At 42.6% G+C, this 26710-nt stretch overlaps 1 protein-coding gene across 1 annotated transcript in view; it reads left to right on the top strand.

Moving 5' to 3' along the window:
• The first annotated feature begins 8712 nt into the window (after positions 1-8712).
• WC1-8 (protein) overlaps positions 8713-26710 on the top strand; it is a 34992-nt gene continuing 16994 nt past the window's right edge. The window contains 4 exon segments of the mRNA NM_001319904.2: positions 8713-8938; positions 13970-14290; positions 19492-19800; positions 19894-20202. Of these exon segments, the coding sequence (NP_001306833.2) occupies positions 8866-8938; positions 13970-14290; positions 19492-19800; positions 19894-20202 (1012 nt within the window). The 5' untranslated portion in view covers positions 8713-8865.

Raw genomic sequence — 26710 nt, 5'->3', positions numbered from 1 at the left:
ACAGGGAGTTTGCTGATGTTTTAGTGGTTAGGATTCGATGCTTTCACTGCTGTGCCTGTATTCTATCCTGGTCAGGCAACTGTGCAATGAGGCAAAAACAGAGATCCCTCAAGCTGTGCAATGAGGCACAAAAAGAGAAGGAACCAAATAGAAATTCTGTTGCTTAAGATTACAATGAATGAAATGCAAGAAAATAAAAAATGCTACAGAGAGCATCAGCAACAGCAGAAAAATCTTTGAGGCACAAGACAAGAAAATTGAAATTAGTCAGCCAGAGGACAAAGAAGCAAAAAGAATGAAAAGGTGTGAAAGAACCTGTGCGAACTTTGGGATAACATTCACAGTAACAACCTGCACATTATTGGAGTCCCAGAAGGAGGAGACAGGGAGAAAGGGACAGAGATTGTACTTAAAGAAATAATACTGATAAGTTACACATCTGATGAGACTTAGGCCTCCAAGTTCATGTAGTTAATAGGTCACCCCTCAGAGTTCACTCAAAATGATTGTCTCCAAGACACATTGTTTATAATCAAGACAAAGAGAGAATTTTAGAAGCATCGAGAGAAAAGCAAATGCTCCCAAAAAAGGAATTCCCTTAAGAATTATCAGTGGACTTCTGAGAAGAAACCTGTCAAGCCAGGAGAGAAAGGGATGATATATTCAAACTGATGAAAGTAAACCTGCCAGTCAAGAATACTTTTCTCAGGAAGGTTGTCTTTCAGAAATGAAGACGAGATATAGACTTTCCCAAACAAACAACAGTTGAGGGAGCTCACCAACACAGGTTTGTCTTACAAGATTGCTGAAGGGAGTTCTTCAAGCTAAATGAAGGATGTTAATTATTACATGAAAGAAGTGAAATTTTACAACAGACTTGCAAATGTAAATGTGTAATCCCATACAGAATACTCTAACACTGAATATAGTAGTGTGTTAACCAGTTAGCTCTAGTCTAGGGGGAAGTATTAAAATAAGAATAGAGAAAAATATTTTGTTAGTGATATACAATATAAAGAGAGGTAAATTCTGACATCAAAAACAGAAAGTGTAGGGAGAGGATTGTATGTGATTGAAATTAATTTGTTATCAGTGTAATAGAGACTATTGTGTCTATAAGATATTTTATGTGAACCATGTGGCAATAAAAATGTAAAAACCTACAGTAGATTTACAAAAAGTAAAGAGAAAAAAATCAAAGCACACCATTATCCAAAATCATCAGTTCACAGTTCTAACTGTTGTACAGAACAGTCAAGTTGTCCTGGTCTCTACAGCATCCTTCAAGATCAGCCCCAGAGGACTCTCCTTTCACAAAGTGAAAAACTAATTAGTCTGTCTGTTATTATAAGCCAAAGAACTCTTTCTGCACCTCATCTCCTTCCTTATATCATATAGGTGGTGCAGCTGTATTTTTCTAATTGCAAATTTTCATCCTGTGATATTCCTGTGTGGTTTTAATTGAAAAACTTCCAAATGATAAATCATCCCAATACCCTGTCTCCTCTGTTGGTTCTGATTAAGACTTAATAAGAAGCCATATATGAGTATGTTGTGGTTTGTCTTGTGTATCCTTAGAGATAGAGATTTGCAGAGTTCATTGTGACATATCTGGTGGTGATATGCACCTTCTTTTTGAAAATCAGATTTTGCCGTGTTAATTGCTGAAAGCATTTGCCTTTAAAACAAAGGTATCAATTAGCTAAATGATGTCCTCAAAACTAGTTCTTTATACTTAAGATACTTTCTTTTAAAAGTCTAGCATAGTACCATTCAGTCATTCAATAAACATTAGCTGAGCATCTATTAGTCAAGGCTATGGTTTTTCCAGTGGTCATGTATGTATGTGAGAGTTGGACTGTGAAGCAGGCTGAGCACCGAAGAATTGATGATTTTGAACTGTGGTGTTGGAGAAGACTCTTGAAAGTCCCTTGGACTGCAAGGAGATCTAACCAGTCCATTCTAAAGGAGATCAGTCCTGGGTGTTCATTGGAAGGACTGACGCTAAAACTGAAACTCCAGTTTCAGCTTTGGCCACCTCATGCGAAGAGTTGACTCATTGGAAAAGACTGATGCTGGGAGGGATTGGGTGCAGGAGGAGAAGGGGACGACAGAGGATGAGATGGCTGGATGCCATCACTGACTTGATGCACATGAGTTTAAGTGAACTCCGGGAGTTGGTGATGGGCAGAGAGACCTGGCGTGCTGTGATTCATGGGGCTGCAAAGAGTTGGACACGACTGAGCGGCTGAACTGAACTGAACTGAGCATCCATTAACTTATAGAGAGTTGAAATACAGAGCTTATACACAGGAACAGGCCTCACTCCAATTCTGGGTCTTGGCAGGGCCTCAGCAGATGCCTGCAGCCTATAGGAGCCTTGGTAGCATGCCCAGATGAGGACAGATTCAATGATAAAGAAAAGAGAATCTGTTCACAGACTTTTAGATGTTAAAGGAGGAACACATTTTGCTGTGTTTCCAGTGTTCTTAAGCTGGTCTCAGCTGCATGGAAGCTCCATGTGTAATAGAGCATCAGTTCATAGAGTTCAAGTCTGAGCAACCACTCAGCCTTTGAACTATGAGGGCCATCCCAGTGGCACTAATCTTGGGTTTAAGAGGCTTAGGAATGACCACCCACAGGAGCTCAATAGCTCTGGAGTTGGTCATTACATCAACTCTGAGCAGAGGTGGATTAATCATGAAGCTAATGAAACTTCACTTTCACAGCCTCTCCTTACACCAGCCCCTTTCAAGTCCCATGAGGGAAGCCCTAGGGCTGTGCTCACAAGGATATAGGTTTTGAAACAGCCATTTTCTTGAGTTGAAGAAAAAAATATTCAGCAAAATCATTTCTTAGCCAGATGTGAAGTAGTTTATCAAGTGCATGAAGCACTAAATCCAGGAATCAAATTTGTTCAAGAAATCAAGAAAAAATTAGGGGGCTTAGAAAGTACATGCTGCTTTTTCATTAGTACAGGATTGGTGGAAGGTAAAAACAGGATCAAAGATGATGAACTGACTAACTCAGAGGAAAGAAGAGCTGTTTAAGGATGAAGGTCAAGATGCTAAGAGACAAATTCGGGAAACTGAGCCTGACTGTCAGCACAGAGTGATGTAAAGGGAACAGGAGATGTACCAAGGGCGGGTGCAGTTAGATAGGACTTGCATCTAATTGTTGATCAATCAGAAATGGTGACAGAAACAACCACATCGAACAGAGGAAACAAGGTGAGACCTGAGGGAGCATCTTGGGATGAAGACACAGAAGGATGGGGAGATCCAGGAAAGTACCTGCTTCATGTGACAGATTCTGTCTTCTTTTCAAGTCTTCTTTCTCCTTTGTATCCATCAGAAGAGACTCTGCTCTGCTGCTGGATAAAGTGACCCCCAAATCTCACACATACACGCATATACACACACACACACACACACACAGATGCACACATACACACACACTCATATACAGACACACGCACACTCATCACAACCTACAGATGTTTGTGGTCAGTGAGGCTCTTGCACATGCAGCATCTGGAACATGCAGCCTCTGGGGCAGGAAAAAGAGAGAGACTAGAGAGTCACATTTGGGCATTTCATGCCTCCACTCAGAAGTGACACAGGTGACACCACCCATGTTTCATTGGCCAGAATGAGTCACCGGGGAGTAGAAATACAGCTATTTGATGAGTACTACTGTCTATCCACATCCTTCAGTAGAACTCTTGAGAGCAGTGCTGTCAGTTTTTTCTCACCTTGGAGAAGCTTCTGAGGTACAGCTTTGTGCAGAGATTGAACATGATCTGACCCTCCGGAGTGGGCTTGAAGGCATTTTCTATTTGGATCCTTTGGCTGGTGTGTCTCTGACTCTTTACTCCACCTCAGTCTGTGCCGAGGGGGATTAGTCAGATTTTGCCCCCACTTCCCTTCCCCACTCAGTATCACTAACTGCATAGTGATTTTCAGCATTTGTTCAAGCGTTGATTTCTTATCCAATGTTTGTTATACTCCTTCTATGTGTCTTTACTTGACCTTATAGAGACATTGAAGAACAAGACACAATACTTGCTCTCAAGAAGTCCCCACTTTAGAGACAATAAGAAAGTTTTTACAGATTGAAGAGACACAGCAGTAATTTTGAGCTGGAGGAATTAGAAAGAGTTCACGGAGGTGACAACTCTGTGCATCTAAAAACAGGGAAAGATATACGTATTTTCTTTCTGTAGTGGGCTTGAAAATGTGTCCTCTAGAATTTAAATATGCATAAATGTAATATTCACTATTTTTATAACTGATTTCATCTTGTGCAGTAGCAAGTGGTGTTTGCATGGATTGAAAGTTCCACAAAGTTAACACAGACTCTCCCATTTAAAATTGCAGACTCTCCCATTTAAAATTTGTCCCCCAAGTTAGCTTGGGTTTATGGTAATAATTATCTTGTCAACTCTAGTTGAAGCTCCCTGCTGAGACTGATTTTCCTGTATTTAAGGAGACATCTTCTTGTCTCTCCTCCCCGAGATGGTGTCTGGGGTGGGAGGGTTTCTTACTTCCCAACAGCAGTGGGGAAGGGTCCTTGGTCTGCATGCTCTCCATTTAGAATCTGCTTGTCTTTGATTTAGTAGTTTTGATTGCTCTGGGCTCTGGGTATCTGAAGCTGCACTATGGAGGAATGAATGAGGCCAATTCAGTGCCACGCTCTCTGTTAGATGTTGCTGGTTATAGACTGTAAAGGGCTGAAGAGAGATGATGGGCTGGACCTCAGCCAGCTCATGACCAAGCTCATCACATGCCCTTGTGATGAAGTGGTCTTTAGTAAAGACGCCTTTACCAACATTGGTCTCATCCATACAAGGAACACAGATGGTGAGGTGGGTCTCCAAAACTTTGGTGTAACAAATCAATCAATTGTTTCCTTTTAAAGTTGTATAGTTATTTTTTAATCCAAAAATATTTTATATATTAGTCACTCTGATTGGTCCTGAAAATGTCCCTCTACCAAGGATATTTAATTATTAGTTTTCCCAGCAAAGAGATTACTTAACCTCTGAAACCTCCGTATTTTCATGGTGATTTGGGCATAATAATGGTACATATTGTAGTGCTTTACAATCCATAAGATGAAATAAACAGTCTAAGTTAAAGAACAGGATTCTTCCTGCTCTTTGCTTCTGCACTTCTAATTCAATATAGAAGCTGTTAAACTAAAATTTTTTATAACAGGATTTCTTCCTGTTACAGTTATGTGTGGTTTAAGTTGAAAATATGCCAAAAGATAAGTATATAAACATCTGGACCACATGGCCATATCTGATTAAGACCAGACCAGGAGGCTTCATGGTGTTCACCTGTCAGTGTGCTGAGGTCTGTCTTCTTTATCTTTGGATATACAAAGATGCAGCATTTTTGTTTAGAACTGGCTCTCAGCACTGCTCTTGGAATGGGGCTAGCCTTGTTTCTGGTATTGCAATTGACTGCATTCATTGCAGAAAAGTTAGAAGTGAACCATACATAGCTTATACCATTTAATCATATTGAAATATTACAACAAATAACACAACTTGCATTGTGCTGTTAAGTCTTCATATCAAGTTAAATTATATCTCAAAAGATTTCTTTTGATTGAAATGATTTGTGTAAAATACCTGGCTGACATTCATTCATTCAGGTATAAAAGAGACATCATTTAGAATTTTTAATTAGCAGGCATTGGGGATAAGGAGGTGAATTAGACACAGAACTTTACCAAGTCCATTTATAAAGTAAAATTAGCAAGTAAACAACTTAATTCATGAGGTTCACAGTTGATAAGGTCGAGGTTCATGAGCAGTAGAACCTCTCTCTGGGGCACAGAGAGAAGGGGCGATGTGTGGAAGACTCACAACTCTGGCCCCAATCACTGTCACAGTATGTGGTTCCTGGGAGAGTTCTGACAGCTCCAGTCAAGGCTCCAGGTAACAGAATTGAATTCCTGTTCTAGAGTCCTGGGATTCCTGGGATGGGATGGAGAGAGGGGCCCTAATATTGCTTCTCCGCCAAGATGATGTACTACTGTTGACTAGTTATATCTCTTACTAATGCCAACTCATTTAATTCTAACCAAAACTCTGTCATCTATACACAAGTATAACTCTTCTTTTACAGACAAAGCCACTATACAGAGAGTGTAAGGACCCTGTTCATGGTCACATACATGGTATGTGGCTGAGCTCTGAGTCAGGCCAGGCAGACTGGTTGCTGAGCCTGTTCTCCTGACCCCTGAAGTTCACATGGACACAGCTGGGTTAGTGCACAGCTGGGTTAGTGTCCTCCCTAAAGCTTTCCTCCTTCAAATCTTGGATGAGATGGGACACTGAGATTTCCTTATGTGTCAGAGAAGATGAACCTTCATCAGAGGGTGAGTTGGTCCATGCTGACACTGTATCCTCAGCTCTGGGGTAGAGGGTGCTGCCTGGGCACAGCCTGCCATCCTTGGCTTAGCCCCTCCTTCCAGCCCACTCCATCCCTATAACGGGGTATGGAGTCCCTAATAGTATGTTACCTACGAGGTCTCAATCCTGAGGTGAGATCATGTGTACCTGATTCACTAAACGCATCCCTGTGTCATCCTGTGGGAGGAATGACTGGACTCCAGGAAGCCCATTCTGTGTTCTAGGTGTTTGTCTGGTGGTTTCTGGTGATGCAGTGCAGTGGAGTCCATAACTGGGTAAGGAATGGTGACTCTGGGACCCAGGGGAAGTAGAACATCGACTGTAGTGACTGAGCAGATCCTGTTCCTACCCTAGCACCTGAGTTTATATTCTGGTTCTGACATTTATAATCGGTTATTATTACTACTGTGTTAAGCGTCCAGAAGGAGATGGGGTTCATGTACAGATGGGGGCTTGGAAGTCAGAGGAACACAGGACAAGTAAGTGTTATAAAATAACAGGTTAATATGAACATATTTAGAGGGAGAAAAGCATGTATTCAATTGACTTTTCTCCCTTTTCATTTACCTGAGTCTCAAGTAGGAAGGATGGGTATGGCAGGACAGAGAAGCTGTGTCTGCTGACCGGGATGAGGGGTCCTTCCAGTGGGGGATGTGACAGGCCTGTGGACTGGTCCACAGCTTCCCTCCATGTTGGCTTCATTAAGACCTTCAGGTGTGGGTGGGGAAGGGTGTGATACCATCTCTGAGTTCTGGGGGGCACGCTGGGGCATTTGTGTCATAGATGGGTCCTTCCCAAGTTTGTGCTGAAATGATGAGAGTCAGGGTGAGGGGGCCTCAAGGTGGGTTTGTGTGGACCAGAAGGTGTATCATGGGAATCTTGAGCCTGAGGGAGTATGAGGAATGAGGGCAGTTTGTTAGTGACCTTGACTTTCGATGGGGGAGCTCTGTCTTGCATCCTTACTGCCCTTCTCTGTCTCTATATGCATCCCTGGGCTACTTTCTGGAGAGCATCTGGGGGCTTCTCTGATCAGTGGGACACAACAAGGCAGCAATGGCCACATTGGACATCAGTCCCTCCTGCTTGGCTCTGTGCCCTCAATCCACCTGGAATTCCATTCTTGCCACCAACTTTCCTCTTGAACTCAGAATGAATGAACCCTCTTCTCTTTTCTGCTTCATTCGCCTCTTCTTTGCCCCTTGCCTGCAGGCACTGTGCAACAGAATACTTTCTATTTATCCTTCTGTCTGCGGGCAGTTCCCTTAAATAATATTTTGCATCTTCTTTAGTTATGGCTAATAATACAGGTGGGTTCTGAATCCTATCAAACCAAACTCTCCCTTTCCAAAGGGGGAAATCGTGAAGTTTAGAAAATGTTACTCTTTCTAAGCTACATATTTTCTTCTAGAGAGCCCCACTCCTATTTTGGAGGGCTAGGGTTGAATGATGACTACTACTTTCTCTTTGTTTCCTGTAACAGCAATCTCTTTCTCTCCTGAAGCATCATTTGTTGACTAGGTGAAAGGGGTATTTCATATAAAATGAAATGCAATAAAGGGAAAGGGATTTAGCATGTGTGAAAATCCCTTATAGGGCTTCCCAGGTGGTTCAGCAATAAAGAACCCCCCTGTCAATGCAGGAGACACAGGAGACATGGATTTGATCCTTGGGTCTAGAGGAACCCCTCAAGAAGGAAATGGCAACCCACTCTAGTATTCTTGCTTGGGAAAGCCTATGGACAGAGGAGCCTGGTGGGTTACATCCCAGGGATCACAAAGAGTAGGACATAACTGAGCATAAATACACCTCCAGGATCCAGTCTCCAGATCAGTCTGAGAAGAGAAGAAAGACCTGAAGACTCATCCCCTCAACTTAATGGTTTCCACCTCACCCTCTCCATGGTCACCTGTGAATTTCTGCATCCTTGTCCTAATTTTCTTCTGGCCTGACAAATATTCTTGTATTTCAAACCTTCTTCTAGTACTTGGCTTCCACCCTGAGCTCAGTACTTGGAAGATCAGTGCTTGATTCCACTAGAGTTATTGCCTGCGGGCCAATCAATTCCACAACTTGACTCTGAAAAATCTCACAGTCCTTGGGGATCAGCCAGGGTGATCAGAGGAAGGAAAGGTACTCATAGTTTTCTACACCAGCCCTGATTATGGGGCCCGGCTCTCAGGACCACGGAAGCAGGAGGTCAAAGGACCGTGTTGCTCATATAAGGAGATGTTGAAGATGCAGAAGCTCATTGGTGTCTGAGCTTCAGAAAGTGGCAGATGCAGCCTCCGACAGTGCCTGAAATGGTGAGAGGTGTCGCTATTGGCTCTCGGGAGGGAGGGTGTAAGGGGTGGTCTATATAAACCCCGGTCGGCACCCTGATGCCTCCTCACAGGCTGATCCTGCAGTTGGGACTGTGACCTTGAGGACATAGGATCAGGATGGCTCTGGGCAGACACCTCTCCCTGCGGGGACTCTGTGTCCTCCTCCTCAGCACCGTGGTGGGTGATCAAGGTAAGAGCTGCCCCTCTGTCTTGGGTCCACAGCAGGGAGGGGATACCTTGATGAAGGGAAAGGTGTATGGAGTTGTGGAGCTGCAGTTTTAGTGTTTTTCACCAAAAAGGAAGCACTCGGCTGTGAATACTGGCCCGTTTCCTGTGGGGGGTCCACTGGTCATAGCGGCAGATTTTACAGAGTAGTGAGTTTTGGTCTGGATAGAGCTGGGTCAGCCTGAGTCCCCTCCGCTGTCTCCATTGTCCTCAGGGAGCTTCGAGGGTCCCAATGGCTCCCAGTGTGTGCAAGTTCCAGTGACTAACCCCAGCTGGGACTCTGGGCTGTTCCCACACACTCCACGTGCCTGGTGTGTGAGCACTGCCCCTGGGTCCCCGTGTTTCCTGTGTCTGTGCTCCTGTAGGCTCTGTGCTTGTGTTTGTGTGTGTGTGTGTGTATATGTGCAGGTGAGAAGTGTGTGAGGGTATGAGGAGTGTGTGAGGATGTGTGAGGGTGTATGTGTGTGTGAGGAGTTTATGTATTTTTGTGTGTGAGGGTGTGAAGAGTGTGTATGTGTATGTGTGGAGTATGTGAGGAGTGTGTGAGTGGTATATGAGGGTGTATGAGGAGTATGTGAGGGTGTGTGAGGAGTGTTTGAGTAGCGTGGGATATTGTGTGTATTTGTGTGAGAATATGTGTGTGTATGTGGGAGTGTGTGAGGCTGTGTGTGTAAGGGGGATGGAGCCTGTCTGCATGAGAGGAACAGGGCTGCTGAGCATGGACTAAGTCCATTGGCCTGTGAAGCACACAGGGTGTCCACAGGGCTGGGTGTCACTGCCACTCCTTGTAACTGGATCAGAGATAATCGTGCACCTGCCTGCCTCTCTCTGGCTCCCATCCCTCAGGCTCCCCTCTGCTTGTTGACGTGTCTGCCCAGCACTGGGCTCTGTGAGAGGCTCTGTCTGCTGGCCTCGCCTGTTCCCACCAGGTGTCATTAGGGAGCAGAGAAGCCTGCATCCAGGAGAGGGGATCGCTTGTCTGTAGAGATCAGTTGATGCATAGCCTCAGGTGTCTAAGTTCCCAAGTCCCTGCCCCGGTCCCTGTGACTCATTTCCTGATGTGCTGCAGACCTGGGATGGTCCTTTCCCCTCCCAGGATCTGCTGTGACTCTGTAGGGAGCACTTTCTCCCGTGCCCTCTCCTGTCTCCCCCTGGGAGCTGCTTTCCCCTGAGTGAGAGTGGAGTACGTTACCAATCCTTCTTCATGGTCTGCAAGGTTTCTTTGGACAAATATGCTGATCTCCTTATGGGAGTCCTCTTGGGTGACAGAATTTTTTTCTTCTCTTTAGACTTAGAATTCTCTCTTTGTCTTTGCTTTTGGACAGTTTACTCTGTGTGTCTTGGAGAAGGTTGTTTTGAATTGAAATTTTGCGGTTACTTATTAGCTTCTGGAGCATTCTTTGACATTGCCTTTCTTTGGGATTGGAATGAAAACTGACCTTTTCCAGTCCTGTGGCCACTGCTGAGTTTTCCAAATTTGCTGGCATATTGAGTGCAGCACTTTCACAGCATCATCTTTCCAGATTTTCCCCCAGGTTTGGGAAATTCTCAGTCTTTCTTTCTTTCTTTCTTTGCTAGGTCTCCTGGCTGCATGCGGGCTTTCTCTAGCTGCGGTAAGCAGGGGCTGCTCCTCGCTGCAGTGCACAGACTTCTCATTGTGGTGGCTTCTCTTGGTGCAGAGCACAGGATATAGGTGCACAGGTTTCGGCAGCTGTGGCATGCTGGCTTAGCTGCTCTGCGGCATGTGGAGTCTTCCTGGACCAGGGATTGAACTCATGTCCCCTGCATTGGCAGGCGTATTCTTATCCACTTCACCACCAGGGAAGTCCTCAGCCATTATTTCTTTTCTCCTTCACTTCTCCTGTGACTCCATTCAATGCATTGTTTCTCTTTATGGTGTGCATAGTTTCCACTGCTTTCTATATTCTTTTCATTCTCTTTTTGTTCCTCTCTTTGGATACTTTCAACTGATCTTTCTTCTAACTTATTGGTTCTTTTTTTTTTTTTCTTTTTCTTTTCCTTGGTCAAGTTTGTTGGAATTCTTCAGTTTACTCATTGTATTGTGTTCATGCTAAATCACGTCCGTCATGTGTGACTCTTTGTGACCCCATGGACTGTAGCCCACAAGGGTCCTCTGTCCATGGGATTCACCAGGCAAGATTACTGGAGTGGGTTGCTATGTACTCCTTCAGGGGATCTTCCAGACCCAGGGATCGAACATGAGTCTCTTACATCTCCTGCATTGGCAGATGGGTTCTTTACCACTAGCATCACCTGGAAAGACCATTCATTTATTATTCAGCTTCAAAATATCTGGTTAGTTCTTTTTTTAAAAAAAGTATATGTCTTTATTGCTCTTATTTTATTTGTATTATTTTCCTGTTATCAATAAATATTTGAATTCTTTTGTAACTCTCTGAGCATCTTTTGAAGTATTATTTTGAATTCTTTGTCAGGCAATTCTTGGATCTCCATTAATTTGAGCTGGTTACAAGAGGTTTACTGTATTCCTTTGGTGTCTTATTTTCTTGTAGATGTCTGCACATTTAAAAAAGCTGTCACCTCTGCCAGACTCTATGTCCTGATTTCAGTAGAGGAAGCCTTTCACTTCTGGATAGTGGCACACTGGAATGTACTGCAGGGTGCCAAGTGCAGAGGCATAAGGTGGTACTGGGTCCGGGAGGGCATGAGGCTGTTTGGCTCAGGCTGCTGATGTCCACAGCATTGACAACTGTGTGGTGTTTGGCAAGTGTTGCAGGGGATCTGCTGTCACTGGAATGATAGTTAGTGTTCTCAGCAGTGCCTCGCGTTCCAGAGCCTAGGGTCATGACCAGCGGTGGTGGTGGCCAGAGCCAATGGTGTGCACACATTTGGCTTTGGGGGCCTGTTGCAGGTGCCTTTGTGGGAGAGTTGATGGTTGCAGGTGCTCAGGTTGTGGGAAGGCCTAGGAAGGCAGCAAAAGCCAAGGCCAACAATGGCTCATTGCTCAAACTCATGTCCATTGAGTTGGTGATGCTATCTAACATCTGATCCTGTGCTGCTCTTCTCCTTGTCCTTCAGTCTTTCCCAGCATCAGGGTCTTTTCTAATGAGTCAGCTCTTTGCATCAGGTGGCCAAAGTATTAGAGCTTCAGCTCCAGCATCAGTCTTTTCAATAAATATTTAGGGTTGATTTCCTTTAGGATTGAGTGGTTTGATCTCCTTGCTGTCCAAAGAACTCTCAAGAGTCTTCTCAAGCACCACAGTTTGGAAGCATGGATTCTTCAGGGCTCAGCCTTATTTACTGTCCAACTCTCACATCCATTCATGACTACTGGAAACCATCATCTGTGCTGTTATTAATTCTTTCAGGGGCAAAATCTGCTGCATTTGTCTGCAGAGCAGGTTACTGTGAACTGTGATTTCTCCTGCCATGTGGTTGCTATTGATCCTTTGCTCTTCTTTCTTATGCCTAGCCATCTCTATAAGACTGGCTCAGCTTTGCAGGTCTGCATGAAGTGAACCTGAAGCAGGACTTTCATATGGTGCCCCCAAAGGCTAGGGACACTGGTTACTCAGCCTGCTCTTACCCTCCTGGTGAGAGGAACTCTCCTGGCACCCTTGACACTGAGTCAATCTAAGGAGAATGTAATGATGCCTCCAAAATGATAGTATCTTGGCGTGGTCAAACTTCTTAGGGTACTCAGATCTTCTGGAGCTGTTTTTGTTACTGATCACTGTCTAAGTTTGGTCTTTTTTAATAGGATGGAGGCTGCTGTCTCCTACATCAGCATCTTGGTAATGGCACATTTGAGGTCTTTATTCTTTGAGAGAATGGTTTTGAGTGTAGAATTTTAGATTGGCAATTTTATTTTTTTCTTTCAGTAAATCTAAGGCTTCAGTGTACTCTACCCTGACATCTCTTTGTTCTTGGGGTTTTAGATGTTAGTATAGATGTTTCTCAATTTTATATACCTAGTCTTTATCTTAGTATTTTTCTTTCTGTAAATTTCCTGCTGTTATTTTCCATTTTAGTAAAAGTAAGCTAGGTATGGTGCAGTAAAAAAACAAAATGTATCCTTACATAACATGTTCTGTTCACTTTGGCAGGACTTCTGCTATCATAATTCTTCAAGCACTCAGGTTGTTGGATTCTCCACCATTGTATTATGTTCCCACTGTGATACAAGGCTGCAGTATTCGCTGTGGTAGAAAAATATACTGGCTCTTAGATGTTTCTACGTGGAAGTGACATCAATCGTTCTGCCACTTTGTTGAATGAGCCAGATCACATGGTTATGCTTAACTTCAAGTAGGCAAGGAAGTATTACTATTTCCACATGCTCATAAAAAGAGAATTTTAAATGTTGCTGAACACTAGTAATGTCTCCATCTATAATGTTCCTACAAATGAACTACTTTTTAATGCAGAAACCAGAGTCATCTTAAAACTTAATCGCTAAAGTGAGATTTGATCACTTTTGTCAAATTCCACTTGTTAGATGTGTGTTACTAGGTACATTCGAGTGTGGATTACACAAGGACATGAACACCAGGTGGCAGGAATAGCCAGGACATTTCAGAGCCTGTTACCTCAGCCCTCAGTTCCTGAGCTGGATGAGATGCTCCCTATGGACAGGGAAGGAGAGGGACAATTCCTCCCTGGATCTGGGGCCACAAGCTGTAACTGATGGGGAAGCTGGGCCCTAGTAGCCCTGGGCACATCTACAGGGGGGGCAGCATCCAGAGTCCCTGAAGGCCTGTCCTCGGTGGTGTCCCTGGAGCTGGTTCTACAGGCTCATGAGAAACACCTGGTGGGTCCCTTCCAGCTCCAGGTTCAGTGATGGCACATTGGGAGCTTAGAGTTAGCCATGGTGGGAATGTTTATACCACAGAGGTCAGGAAATACTATATCCCATGCACTCTTTTACTCCTCAGAGAGCTTATATTTTAAATATACACCACTACATGGTCTCCTAAAATCTCTCCTGTGTCCTGTGTCCGTGTCTCTCTTGCAGCTCTGGAGCTGAGGTTGAAGGATGGAGCCCACCGTTGTGAGGGCAGAGTGGAAGTGAAGCACCAAGGAGAATGGGGCACAGTGAATGATTACAACTTGATCATGGAGGATGCATCTGTAGTGTGCAGACAGCTGGGGTGTGGAGCTGCCATTGGTTTTCCTGGAAAGGCTTATTTTGGGCCAGGACTTGGCCCCATTTGGCTTTTGTATACTTCATGTGAAGGGACAGAGTCAACTGTCAGTGACTGTGAACATTCTAATATTAAAGACTACCGTAATGATAGCTATTCCCACGACGACGATGCTGGAGTAGTCTGCTCAGGTAAGTCCTGTCTGGTCTGTGTGGGGATCTCTAGCAGGAAAAGCCTCTGTCTTATTACCGGAATGACTTGAGATGATGGATACAGCCTTTAGAGCATACTTGGGTGAAGGATCTTTGTGATGTGTCACAGGAGGCAGAGAGGTGAGGTCAAAAGTTTCATACAGATACAGCTTCTGGGTTTGACTTCTGTGACGTAGTCTCATCATGGTAATTGTTCTGTTTTCTTTGATGTAATGGTCACTAGGGTGTGGCTACATGGTGGGTGGAAGGGTCATAGAAGAGTTGTGGGCAACAAGGTTTATCATACTCACAGGGTCTAAATGTCAGAGTCACACACTCCTCCATGTTGGTATGTGGAGGATGTGACAATAGAATAGGCTCAATCAAGCAATGGTGACCCAAAAGGGCACGTGAAGACCTGTGGACAAGTGACCATACCGGGGGTCAGGGTGCAGTTACACAAGGAAAAGGTGTGAAGGGATTTCACTGGTGCATTTAAATATCTCTAGGTCACAGTCAGAGGAAGCCAAAGTGGAACTTGTGGCAGAAAACAATCTCATCACACTGGTGCACCTGATCAACCGAGTGGAGAGCTCACATCACATTTGCAGGAATGTTGAGGGAGCAGGAAAATGCAGGCTTGAAGTTTACAACACAGCAGCTAAAGTGCATCACGTATAAGAGGCAGTGAAGCTAAGAGGACCTGAAGTGACTCCTAAGAAGTGCTCAGTGCTGTCTATGTGTTTGACCTGTGCCAAGGTGGATGCAGTAAAGACAGCAGTGAAACTAGGGTGTGGGTGGGTGGTCACAGTATTTGACAGAGAGGCTTCTAGTTGTTATCATAATTGTGGATTGGATGTCCAGGATATTAGTCCCATCAGAGCAGCTGGACTGGAGGAAGAGTTCCCTGAAGTAGGGAGTTGGTCTTAGGCAAGAATCACTCTGTCTGATGTGATCATGGGACAAGAGAGCTCTGAGGACATCTGCAGTAGGTCCTTAGCAGCCACAGCCAATCAGCTCTTGGGTGTTTATGTTGAGGAAGATCATTGGAAAAGTGATCTTTTCTAATCTCACCTTCAGCAGATCTTTGATGATTCTAGTTGAAGCCCTTAAGAAAACAATTCTTTTCCTTTTTAAAAAGTACTTTATTAAGGTATGACTGACGTACAAAACTGCTTGATAAGTATGCATTTGTGAAACCTTTACAGCACTATGTCATAAATCTATTCATCTCTTCAAAATGTTTTCTTCCATTCTCTTTATTATTCTTATTAAAAAAAATTATTTTCAAGGTGCTTTTAAATTTTAGTTAGAAACTTTTGCTTTAAGCAAACCTGTTTTCTGGCATCTCAAGTAACCTTTGTCATTGTCACAATGTCCTAATCATGGTTCTAACTGCAGATAAATTTGTGGAAACACTACAGGTGTCTCTACCATATTTTGATAAATCAGCATCTGAATGAAAATGGAGTGTGTGATGTTTGAACTTTCTGTGAAATTAGAACTCTGAATGTTATCATCCTAAGAAGATTGATGTCGTGATATTAATTCCAGTTAAGATACACTTAAAAGTAAAGAATTGGAGAATGCTCTGATATTTAAACACTGCTTGTGGTTTGTACTCTCTGACTACCATTGCTCTAACTTAGGCTCTCACATTTTTATGAATGGTTCCAGGTTCCTTCTGTTTCTCTTTTTGTCACTAGTTCCCTCCCCTTGGTCTGTCTTTTCTGTATTTTCAGACATGTTTTAATGATGCGAAGTTAAGTGGTGGTGATTTAGTAGAGATAAGATTAGAATAGCTTGTCTTTTCATTATCTTAATCAAAATTGAACTCTTGGAGTTTCTTCTGCTTAATCTTAGGAGTCAGGTATGGAAGAGAAATTTCAGCCTCAGTAGTGGATTGTTGGAAGTGGAGTACTAACAAATCAGAGATTCTTATGGGTTTGTGGCAGATTTCAAGTTTCCTTTGCAAATTAAGATGTAAATGTTCATATTTATTTGATGGTAGAACTAGAGAACTGTGAATGAAATGCTCTGAGTCTTATATTCTTTCATTGTTACTAGAAAAGTCTCTTTCCCCAATTTTTCCTTTAAGATATCTGTATAAATGCAAACTTTGGAGGAACACTTAGCCATGCACTGGCAAGTCAAAGGTGGAGGTAATAAAACATGAATTTCTGTGTTTTATGATAAGAGATTATATAGTTTATATTTGATGATTTCAGTGATATAAGAAACTTGTGTTTGGGGGCTTATTAGGAGCAAGAGGACAAATGTAATTTTTGAAGAAGGTGGAACAGGTTTTATAGTAGCTGGAAGTAAGGGGAATGGCAATGGGAGCTGATGAAGGCAACTGTGAGGTTCTCTGAGCAGCACTGAAAGTCCAGGTGTGGTGTGGAAGATGCTATGTGTGCCTAAGGACACAAGATGTCTACACAGTAAGAGACCAGACAAGGATATATCTTAATTATATTTAATATCTTTACTCATTCACATCAGTTCAGTTCAGTTCAGTCGCTCAGTCGTGTCCGACTCTTTGCGACCCCATGAATTGCAGCACGCCAGGCCTCCCTGTGCATCACCAACTCCCGGAATTCACTCAAACTCACGTCCATCGAGCCGGTGATGCCATCCAGCCATCTCATCCTCTGTCATCCCCTTCTCCTCCTGCCCCCAATCCCTCCCAGCATCAGAGTCTTTTCCAATGAGTCAACTCTTCACATGAGGTGGCCAAAGTACTGGAGTTTCAGCTTTAGCATCATTCCTTCCAAAGAACATCCAGGGCTGATCTCCTTTAAAATGGACTGGTTGGTTCTCCTTGCAGTCCAAGGGACTCTCAAGTGTCTTCTCCAACACCACAGTTCAAAAGCATCAATTCTTCAGTGCTCAGCTTTCTTCATAGTCCTTCTCTCACATCCATACACGACTACTGGAAAACCATAGCCTTGACTAGATGGACCTTTGTTGGCAAAGTTATGTCTCTGCTTTTGAATATGCTATCTTGTATGAGTGGTCAAGCTAATCCTTCAGTTCTTTAATTTCTGCAGTGCCTTTTCTGTTCTCTCCTGCTCTCTATGCTGCTGCTGCTGCTGCTAAGTCACTTCAGTCATCTCTGACTCTGTGCGACCTCACCAGGCTCCGCCGTCCCTGGGATTCTCCAGGCAAGAACACTGGAGTGGGTTGCCATTGCCTTCTCCACCTGCTCTCTATAGTAGATTTTTATTCTGTTACATCATTCTTTTTGAGACTTCAAAGTTCACAAACTTATGCAATCAGAGTCCTTCACCAGAACAAATTCCACCATGTACATAAATAATTATGAGCACACTCAGAAACCAGGAAAATTATTTTAAAAGTTGTTCTTTATGATGTGCAGGTTTTCCCCTATTGGATTACCTTTTCTCTGTCCAAAATATGGGCTCTGAAGGATGACATCATTATCATCAGTCTTTTCTTTGGTCTCTCTCTCATATGTCATCCACTCCCTGTTTAACCTGCCACTCACTCCACCTCACTCCCTACAGGAGTTATTTCCTTTTGGAATCTCCTTTCCATTTATTTGTAGCTCTTAAGCTTGGTTTTTTTTTTTTTTTCTTTTCTGCATTGGGAAAAAATGGGAAAGCGTAGCAGGGTTAGGTGGCAAATGGGAGGAGCACAGGGGATAAAAAGTGTTAAAATCTCGTTGAATGAGTCTTTTCCCCCCCAAATCTTTCTATGTTTCATTCCTATTGAGGCTTTTGCAGTTTAGAAATCTCTAAAGTATATATTAAAAGACACTTACTCCTTGGAGGGAAAGTAACCTTCCTAGACAGCAACCTAATAACCAACCTAGATAGCATATTAAAAAGCAGAGATATTACTTTGTCAACAAAGGTCAGCCTAGTCAAGGCTATGGTTTTTCCAGTGGTCATGTATGGATGTAAGAGTTGGACTGTGAAGAAAGCTGAGCGCTGAAAAATTGATGCGTTTGAACTGTGGTGCTGGAGAAGACTCTTGTGAGTCCCTTGGAAACACCAGTCCTGGGTGTTCATTGGAAGGACTGGTGCTGAGGCTGAAACTCCAATACGTTGGCCACCTCATGCAAAGAGTTGACACATTGGAAAAGACCCTGATGCTGGGAGGGATTGGGGGCAGGAGGAGAAGGGGACGACAGAGGATGAGATGGCTGGATGGCATCACTGACTCGATGCACACGAGTTTGGGTGAACTCAGGGAGTTGGTGATGGACAGGGAGGCCTGGTGTGCTGGGATTCATGGGGTCACAAAGAGTTGGACACGACTGAGGGACTGGACTGAACTGAACTGAAAACATACATGGGTTGTTTGCTGTCTGCTCTCTTCCTCTCATTCTCCTTTTTTATAGCTTGCTGGCTTCTTATCTCAGAAATCCAAGTAGGAAAGGCATATGCAGTTAGCATATAGATAAGGTTAGAATACATTAAAATATCATTATTCTTTCACATTTGCTGAGAATCTCATGTCTAGTATGAAGTAATCAACTAACTCAATTGTCTTGCATAATCCCACTGAGACCTCACTTTCTCCCAGGTGTCTTGATAAATCCTAGGTTTTTAAGAAAGATGGCTAGGACCATTCCCTCCCTCTCCTATGACTCTCTGAGCTTTTGTCATTTCTAAACTTGCCTGTGGACAACTTCTTTCACAATTAGATTATAATACCTGAACTCAGATCCAGCCTGTGTGATATTCCCTGTCCTCAGTGACTTGAATATTGGCTCTGAGAGAAAACTGGCCAGAAGTTTAGCCCCAGAAATCTCAGGATGGTCCTCTAAACTTCTAAACTTCTCTGGCTCTTAGGCCTCTAAGCTCTTGAACCCCATGGACCTTTTTCACTCTCACTTCAGCTCTGCACCCACGTTTGAATGACTACCACTGTGCAGTTTCTTTGGGCACTGTAGTTTCCATGCCCCAGATAGGAATTAACGTTCCTAACCAATATATATTCTCGGGATTCAGCCATTCCAAACTGATTCTTCAATCCTTCTGGATATCTCTTCAGAAACTTGCTCATGAAAATGCAGTTTGACAATGACAGTCAAATTATCTCTTCTTATCCCCTCTTATTCTACTGTTGGAAAGAAAAGCTTTCACACCATCTCATGCCTGTGAATGTTGTTTCCAATTGTCAAGCCAGGTTCATGAACACTCACTGCGTTTGTTGTTCTTTATTTCTCTTAGGATTTGTGCATCTGGCTGGAGGGGTTGGACCCTGCTCAGGGCGAGTAGAAGTGCATTCTGGAGAAGCCTGGACCCCAGTGTCTGATGGAAACTTCACACTCCCCACTGCCCAGGTCATCTGTGCAGAGCTGGGATGTGGCAAGGCTGTGTCTGTCCTGGGACATGTGCCATTCAGAGAGTCAGATCGCTGGGTCTGGGCTGAAGAGTTCAGGTGTGAGGGGGAGGAGCCTGAGCTCTGGTCCTGCCCCAGAGTGCCCTGTCCAGGGGGCACATGTCACCACAGTGGAGCTGCTCAGGTTGTCTGTTCAGGTGAGATGCACATCAGGACTTAACCTCTGTGTACACTCAGTTCAAGATAAAAAAGAAATCAGATTTTACTGAAATCCTGTCTTTTTCTATCAGTGTACACAGAAGTCCGGCTCATGAAAAATGGCACCTCTCAGTGTGAGGGGCAGGTGGAGATGAATATTTCTGGACATTGGAGAGCTCTCTGTGCCTCCCACTGGAGTCTGGCCAATGCCAACGTTGTCTGTCGTCAGTTTGGCTGTGGAGTCGCCATCTCCACCCCAAATGGAGCAGAAGGAAGTGATCAACTCTGGAAAGCCTGATTTCACTGCTCAGGGGCTGAGTCTTTCCTATGGAAATGCCCTGTGACTGCCCTGGGTGTTCCTGACTGTTCTCGTGGCAACACAGCCTCTGTGATCTGCTCAGGTAAGACAGGGAAGGGCTACTATACTTAGGATGCTCCTGGGGTGAAATGTCCCCAGAGCAGAAAGTAAGGGAAAACAGGTTTAGAAAGGAAGATATTCTATATTGAAATTATTGAACTCAGGTTTCAACTGCTCATTACTCAAGAATCCAATCCTGAGAGATTAGCATGGGGTAAAATTAAAGACAGCTTTATTGAGAAAACCAGCAGTTCTGGGGAGACAGAGGACTAATGTACCAAAGAACCAGCTCCTCCTTGATGATCAGGGACAAGAGTTTTTAAATGAGAATTTCAGGATTGCACAGGTGGAGGTAGGGGACAGTTACCTGCAGAATAGCACAGCTAGCTCCAACAGTCATCTTGAAATAGGTCTGATCAGTGCCACCTGTATTGTTTGAATTGCAGTTAATCATCAGTTCTAGTGTTGGTTTGTTCCCATTTCCTTGAGGCCAATTCTTCAATTGTGTAAGATGAAGAAGGGCTTCCCTGTTGACTCAGATGGTAAAGAATCTGCTTACAATGCAAGAGACTCGGGTTTGATCCCTGGGTTGGGAAGATCCCCTGGAGAAGGAAATGGCACCCCACTATTCTGGTCATCATGTAATTTACTTCTACCACCTGGTAGGGATTTCAGCATCTGCAAAACAGCTCAAAGGATATGGCTCAGAATGTTAGCTATAGCCCATGAGGAGGAACTAAATATCCTTGACTTTGTTTAGGGCTAAACTATTATTATTTTATCCTATTTGACTGTTTTGCTTTGTTTCTGAAAAATTTTCATTTATGTGATTAAATTTATTCTTTGGCTAAGGCTTTTCTACAGACAGAAGCAGGTGCAGGACATGAGGGTGGTCTGTCCTGAGAAGGCTCCATAAGGTCCTGCTCCATAACCTTCTCATTGTTCACTCATTTTTTCAGGGGAAAGAAGTGCTAAGAAATGCTAAGAAGTGCTATGTCGGGAAAGAAATGCTTAGATGAATATTTTTTGAAACATTATTATTTAAGAGTAATAATAGAGAACAAAGTACAAACAATAAGTGTATACCTAGATCATGTTCTCCAACCCAGATCTACAAAGAGAACATTCACAGCACCACAGAATCACTATTGCCTCCCAATGGCTGTGTCCTCCTCCTCTCCAGGGAAGACTGCTTACCTAAGACTTGTACTGCCATAGAATATTTTGTCAGTTTTTAAACTTTATGTATAACCACACAGAATGTTTTCTTTCATGTCTAATTTCTCACTCATGATGTTGTTTATGGCAACATTGTATTCAATTTTATTACTATAGAGTATTCCTTTGAATGATCACATGACCATGCATTGATCCATTCAACTAGTGGCAGAAATTTGAGTTTGTTGCCAAGTTTTGACTATTACAAATACAGTGATGCAAGTTACCATGATGATGACTTTTGGAATAAATATTTATTATGTTTTTTTGTGTGTTTAATTCTGTCTTATATTTTAATTTTCTTAATGGTATGGTGTACTTCAGTGAGCCAAGTTACTAATCTTAAGTTAGTTCATTCACCTTTTTTACTGTACATTAGTGCTCCTTCAGTCAGTCAGTTCAGTTCAGTCACTCAGTCATATCCGACTCTTTGCAATCCCATGGACTGCAGCACTTCAAACTTCCCTGTCCTTCATCATCTCCCGCAGCTTGCTCAAGCTCATATCAATTGAGTTGGTGATACCACCCAATCATGTCATCCTCTGTCATCTCCTTCTCCTGCCTTCAGTATTTTTCAGCATCAGGGTCTTTTCCAATGAGTCAGTTCTTCCCATCATGTGGCCAAAGTATTAGAGCTTCAACCTCAGCATCAGTCCTTCCAATGGATATTCAGCACTGATTTCCTTTAGGATTGACTGGTTTAATATCCTTGAAGTCCAAGGGACTCTCAAAAGTCTTCTCCAACACCACAGTTCAAAAGCATCAATTCTTCAGTGCTCAGCTTTCTTTATGGTCCAGCTCTCACATCCATACATGACTACTGGAAAAACTATAGCTTTGTTGGACCTTTGTTGGCAAAGTAACATCTCTGTTGTTTAATATGCTGTCTAGGTTTGTCATAGCTTTTCTTCCAAGGAGCAAGCATCTTTTAATTTCATGGCTGCAGTCACCATTTGCAGTGATTTTAGAGTCCAAGAAAATAAAGTCTGTCACTGTTTTCATTGTTTCCCCATCTATTTGCCATGAAGTGATGGGACCAGATGCCATGATCTTCCTTTTCTGAACGTTGAGTTTTAAGCCAACATTTTCACTCACCTCTTTCACCTTCATCAAGAGGCTCTTTAGTTCCTCTTCACTTTCTGCCATAAGGGTGGTGTCATCTGCATATCTGAGGTTATTGATATGTTTCCCAGCAATCTTGACTCCAGCTTGTGCTTCATCCATCCCGGCATTTCGCATGACATGCTCTGCATAAAAGTTAAATAATCAGGGTGACAATATACAGGCTTGGCGTACTCCTGTCTCAGTTTTGAACCAGTCCCTTGTTCCAGTTCATAGAGCTCCTTATATCCTTCTAGAAAGAACTTTGTCTACTCCAAAATCACAGAAATGCTTTCTGAGAGTATCTCACAGAAGTGTAATTACTTTTCTTTTGCATGTAGTCATACAGTGCTTCTAGGATTGATAACTGTGTAGGATAAGGGTCAAGTGTCATGTTTTCATATGGGCATCCAGTTGACTGAAAATCTTCTCCTGGAAAGACTATTCCCTAGTGCAGTGCCACCTTTGTGATAAACAAAAGGGCACATGTGTCTAAACACTTCTTTTAGACTTTCTATTCTATTCCACTGTGTCATTTGTCTATCCTTCAGCTGTACCACATTTTCTTAATTATTGTAATTTTATAGTAAATCTTGAACCTTCCCTGGTTGCTCAGATTGTAAAGAATCTGTCTGCAGATTCTGTGGGAGACCTGGGTTTGATCCCTGGGTTGGGAAGATCCCCTGGAGAAGTGCATGGCAACCCACTCCAGTATTCTTGCCTGGAGAGTCCCCATGGAGAGAGGAGCTTGTTGGGCTATAGTCCACTGGGTCACAAAGAATCGGAAATGACTGAGTGACTAAAAACACAGAGTAAGTCTGGGTAACTTTAATTTAAAGAAGTTATGTTGTTGCTGTTCTTCCTAACTGCCTTGGTCATTCTTGGTTTTTGTATTTTGTATACATTTTTGAGCTGAAGCTCCGATACTCTGCCACCTTATGTGAAGAGCTGAGTCATTTGAAAAGACCCTGATGCTTGGAAAGATTGAAGGCAGGAGAAGAAGGGGACAACAGAAGATGAGATAGTTGGATGGCATCACTGACTCAATGGACATGAGTTTGGGTAAATGCTGGGAGTTGGTGATGGATAGGGAAGCCTGGCGTGCTGCAGTCCATGGGGTTGCAAAGAGTCAGACATGACTGAGTGACTGAACAACAACATAAATTTTGAATCATCTTGTCATGTTTCACACACACAAAAGCATCAGGGAATTTTATTGAGGTTAGCTTTAATCTGTATATAAATTTGAGAATGATTTATTTTGACAACATTGAGTTTCCCAAATCATTGGCAAAATATATCCCTTCATTCAGTTTGGTCTTGAATTACTCTCAGATGTTTTGCACATCTTTACCTAGGTTTTCTCCTAGGCATTTTATAGGTTTGATGTTACTAGTATTTCCTTTAGTGAAGGTTCTAGGAGTGAATTCTCTCTGAACTTTATCTGGATTCCCCAAATGTTAGGTTAGTATTTTGCTTTAATCCTTCTTTTTTTCTTTCTTTTCTCTCCCTCTCTCTCTCACTCTAGTTTTCTCTCTCTTTCTCTGTCTTGTTTTAGCTTTCCCTATCTCTCCTCCTTTGTCCCTCTCCTGCCCCATTTTCCACCTGAGTATGTAAAATCTTTCTGGATTAAGTTGCAGACAGGATGCTCCTTTATCCCTCCCCCTCCCCAACAACAACAACAAAAAACTTCAGGGAATTTCCTTACATAACCACAGTTCAATCAAACCTTTAGAGATATCAGCCCCAGATAACATCTAAGTGCAACCACATGAGAGACCCCAAAGATAGAACTGCCAAGTTGAGTCTTTCCTAAATTACTGACCAGGAAATTATGATCAAAATTAAAAAAAAAAAAATTCCTTCAACTACTAAGTTTGGAGGGAAACTTTGTTATACAGTATGGTTAACCAGGCACTTACCATGTAACTAGCTTTTCTATATAGAGGAATATTTATCCTCTCATCTTCCATTTTACTATTTCTACTTTATATTGATCTAATGTGCTGATAGACTCATTCTCTAGTTCTTAATTTCAGCTGTTAACTTTTTCAGCTGTAGAATTTTCATTTGTTTTTGTTATCATTTCTCTGCCAAGACACACATCTTATTAATTAATTCTTTGAGGACTTTAATCATGGCTATTTAAATTCTCTGTCAGACTATAAAACTCTTAGAGGAAAACATAGGCAGAAGATTCTTTGACATAAATTGCAACAAGATCTTTTTTGACCAACCTTCTAGAGTGAAGAAAATAAAAACAAAAATAAACAAATAGGACCCGATTAAACTTAAAAGGTTTTGTATAGCAAAGGAAACCATAAACAGAACAAAAAGACAACTGTCAGAATGGGAGAAAATATTTGCAACTAAAATGAAACAACTAACAAGTGACCGATCTTCAAAATGCACAAACAACTCAATATCAACAAACCAAACAACCCAATTGAAAAATGGGAAAAAGACCTAAACAGACATTTCTCCAGACATACAGATGGCTAACAAGTACATGAAAAGATGTTCAATATCACTAATTACTAGAGAGATGCAAAACTGCAGTCAGGTATTACTTCACACCAGTCAGAATGTCTATCATTAAAAAAATCTACAAACAATAAATGTTGGAGAGAATGTGCAGAAAAGGGAATCCTCCTACATATGGGTATGTAAATTGGCACAACTACTATGGAGAACAGTCTGGAGCTTCCTCAAAAAACTAAAAATAGAATTATCATATGACTCAGCAATCCCACTCCTGGGCACATACCTGGAGAGAATCATCATTCAAAAAGACACATTCATCCTAATGTTCACTGCAGCACTATTTACAACAGCCAGGACACAGAAGGAACCTAAATGTCCCTCACAGGAGGAATGGATAGAGAAGATGTTGTACATATATAAAATGGAATATTACTCAGCCATAAAAGAATAAAGTTGTGAAATTTTCAGAGACATGGATAGACCTAGAGATTGTTATGTTTGGTTTAGTTCAGTTCAGTCACTCATCATGTCCAACTCTTTGTGACCCCATTGACTGTAGCACAAGAGGGCTCCCTGTCCATCACCAACTCCCAGAGATTACTCAAACTCATGTTCACTGAGTTGGTGACGCCATCCAACCATCTCATCCTCTGTCATCCCCTTCTCCTCTCACCTTCAATCTTTCCCAGCATAAGGGTCTTTTCAAATAAGTCAGTGCTTCACATCATCAGGTGGCCAAAGTATGGAGATTCACCTTCAGCATCAGTCCTTCCAATGAACATTCAGGACTAATTTCCTTTAGGATGGACTGGTTGGATATCCTTGCAGTGCAAGGGACTCTCAAGAGTCTTCTCCAACACCACAGTTCAAAAGCATCGATTCTTTGGTGCTCAGCTTTCTTTATAGTCCAACTCTCATATCCATACATGACTATTGGAAAAACCATAGCCTTGACTAGATAGACCTTTGTTGTGAAAGTAATGTCTCTGCTTTTTAATATGCTGTCTAGGTTGGTCATAACTTTTCTTCCAAGGAGTAAGCATCTTTTAATTTCATGACTGCAGTCACCATCTACAGCAATTTTGGAGCTCAAAAAAATAAAGTCAGCCACTGTTTCCACTGTTTCCCCATCTATTTCCCATGAAGTGATGGAACTGGATGCCATGATCTTTTTTGTGTGTGTGTGAATGTTGAGCTTTAAGCCAACTTTTTTAACTCTCCTCTTTCACTTTCACAAAGAGGCTCTTTAGTTCCTCTTCACTTTCTGCCATAAGGGTGGTGTCATCTCCATATCTGAGGTTACTGATATTTCTCCCAACAATCTTGATTCCAGCTTGTGCTTCATCCAGCCCAGCGTTTCTCATAACGTACTCTGCATCTAAGTTAAATAAGCAGGGTGACAATATACAGCCTTGACATACTCCTTTTCCTGTTTGGAGCCAGTCTGTTGTTCCATGTCCAGTTCTAACTGTTGCTTCCTGACCTGCATACAGATTTCTCAAGAGGCAGGTCAGGTGGTCTGGTATTCCCATCTCTTTTAGAATTTTCCACAGTTTATTGTAATGCACACAGTCAAAGGCTTTGGCACAGCCAATAAAGCAGAAGTAGATGTTTTTCTGGAACTCTCTTGCGTTTTCAATGATCCAGCGGATGTTGGCAATTTGATCTCTGGTTCCTCTGCCTTTTCTAAAACCAGCTTGAACATCTGGAAGTTCATGGTTCGCGTGTTGAAGCATGGCTTGGAGAAT

The sequence above is a fragment of the Bos taurus genome, chromosome 5 (assembly GCF_002263795.3).
Source record: "Bos taurus isolate L1 Dominette 01449 registration number 42190680 breed Hereford chromosome 5, ARS-UCD2.0, whole genome shotgun sequence".
Lineage (NCBI taxonomy): Eukaryota > Metazoa > Chordata > Mammalia > Artiodactyla > Bovidae > Bos > Bos taurus.
The sequence above is the reverse complement of the archived record's forward strand: the minus strand, read 5'-3'. Positions and strand labels throughout refer to the sequence as shown.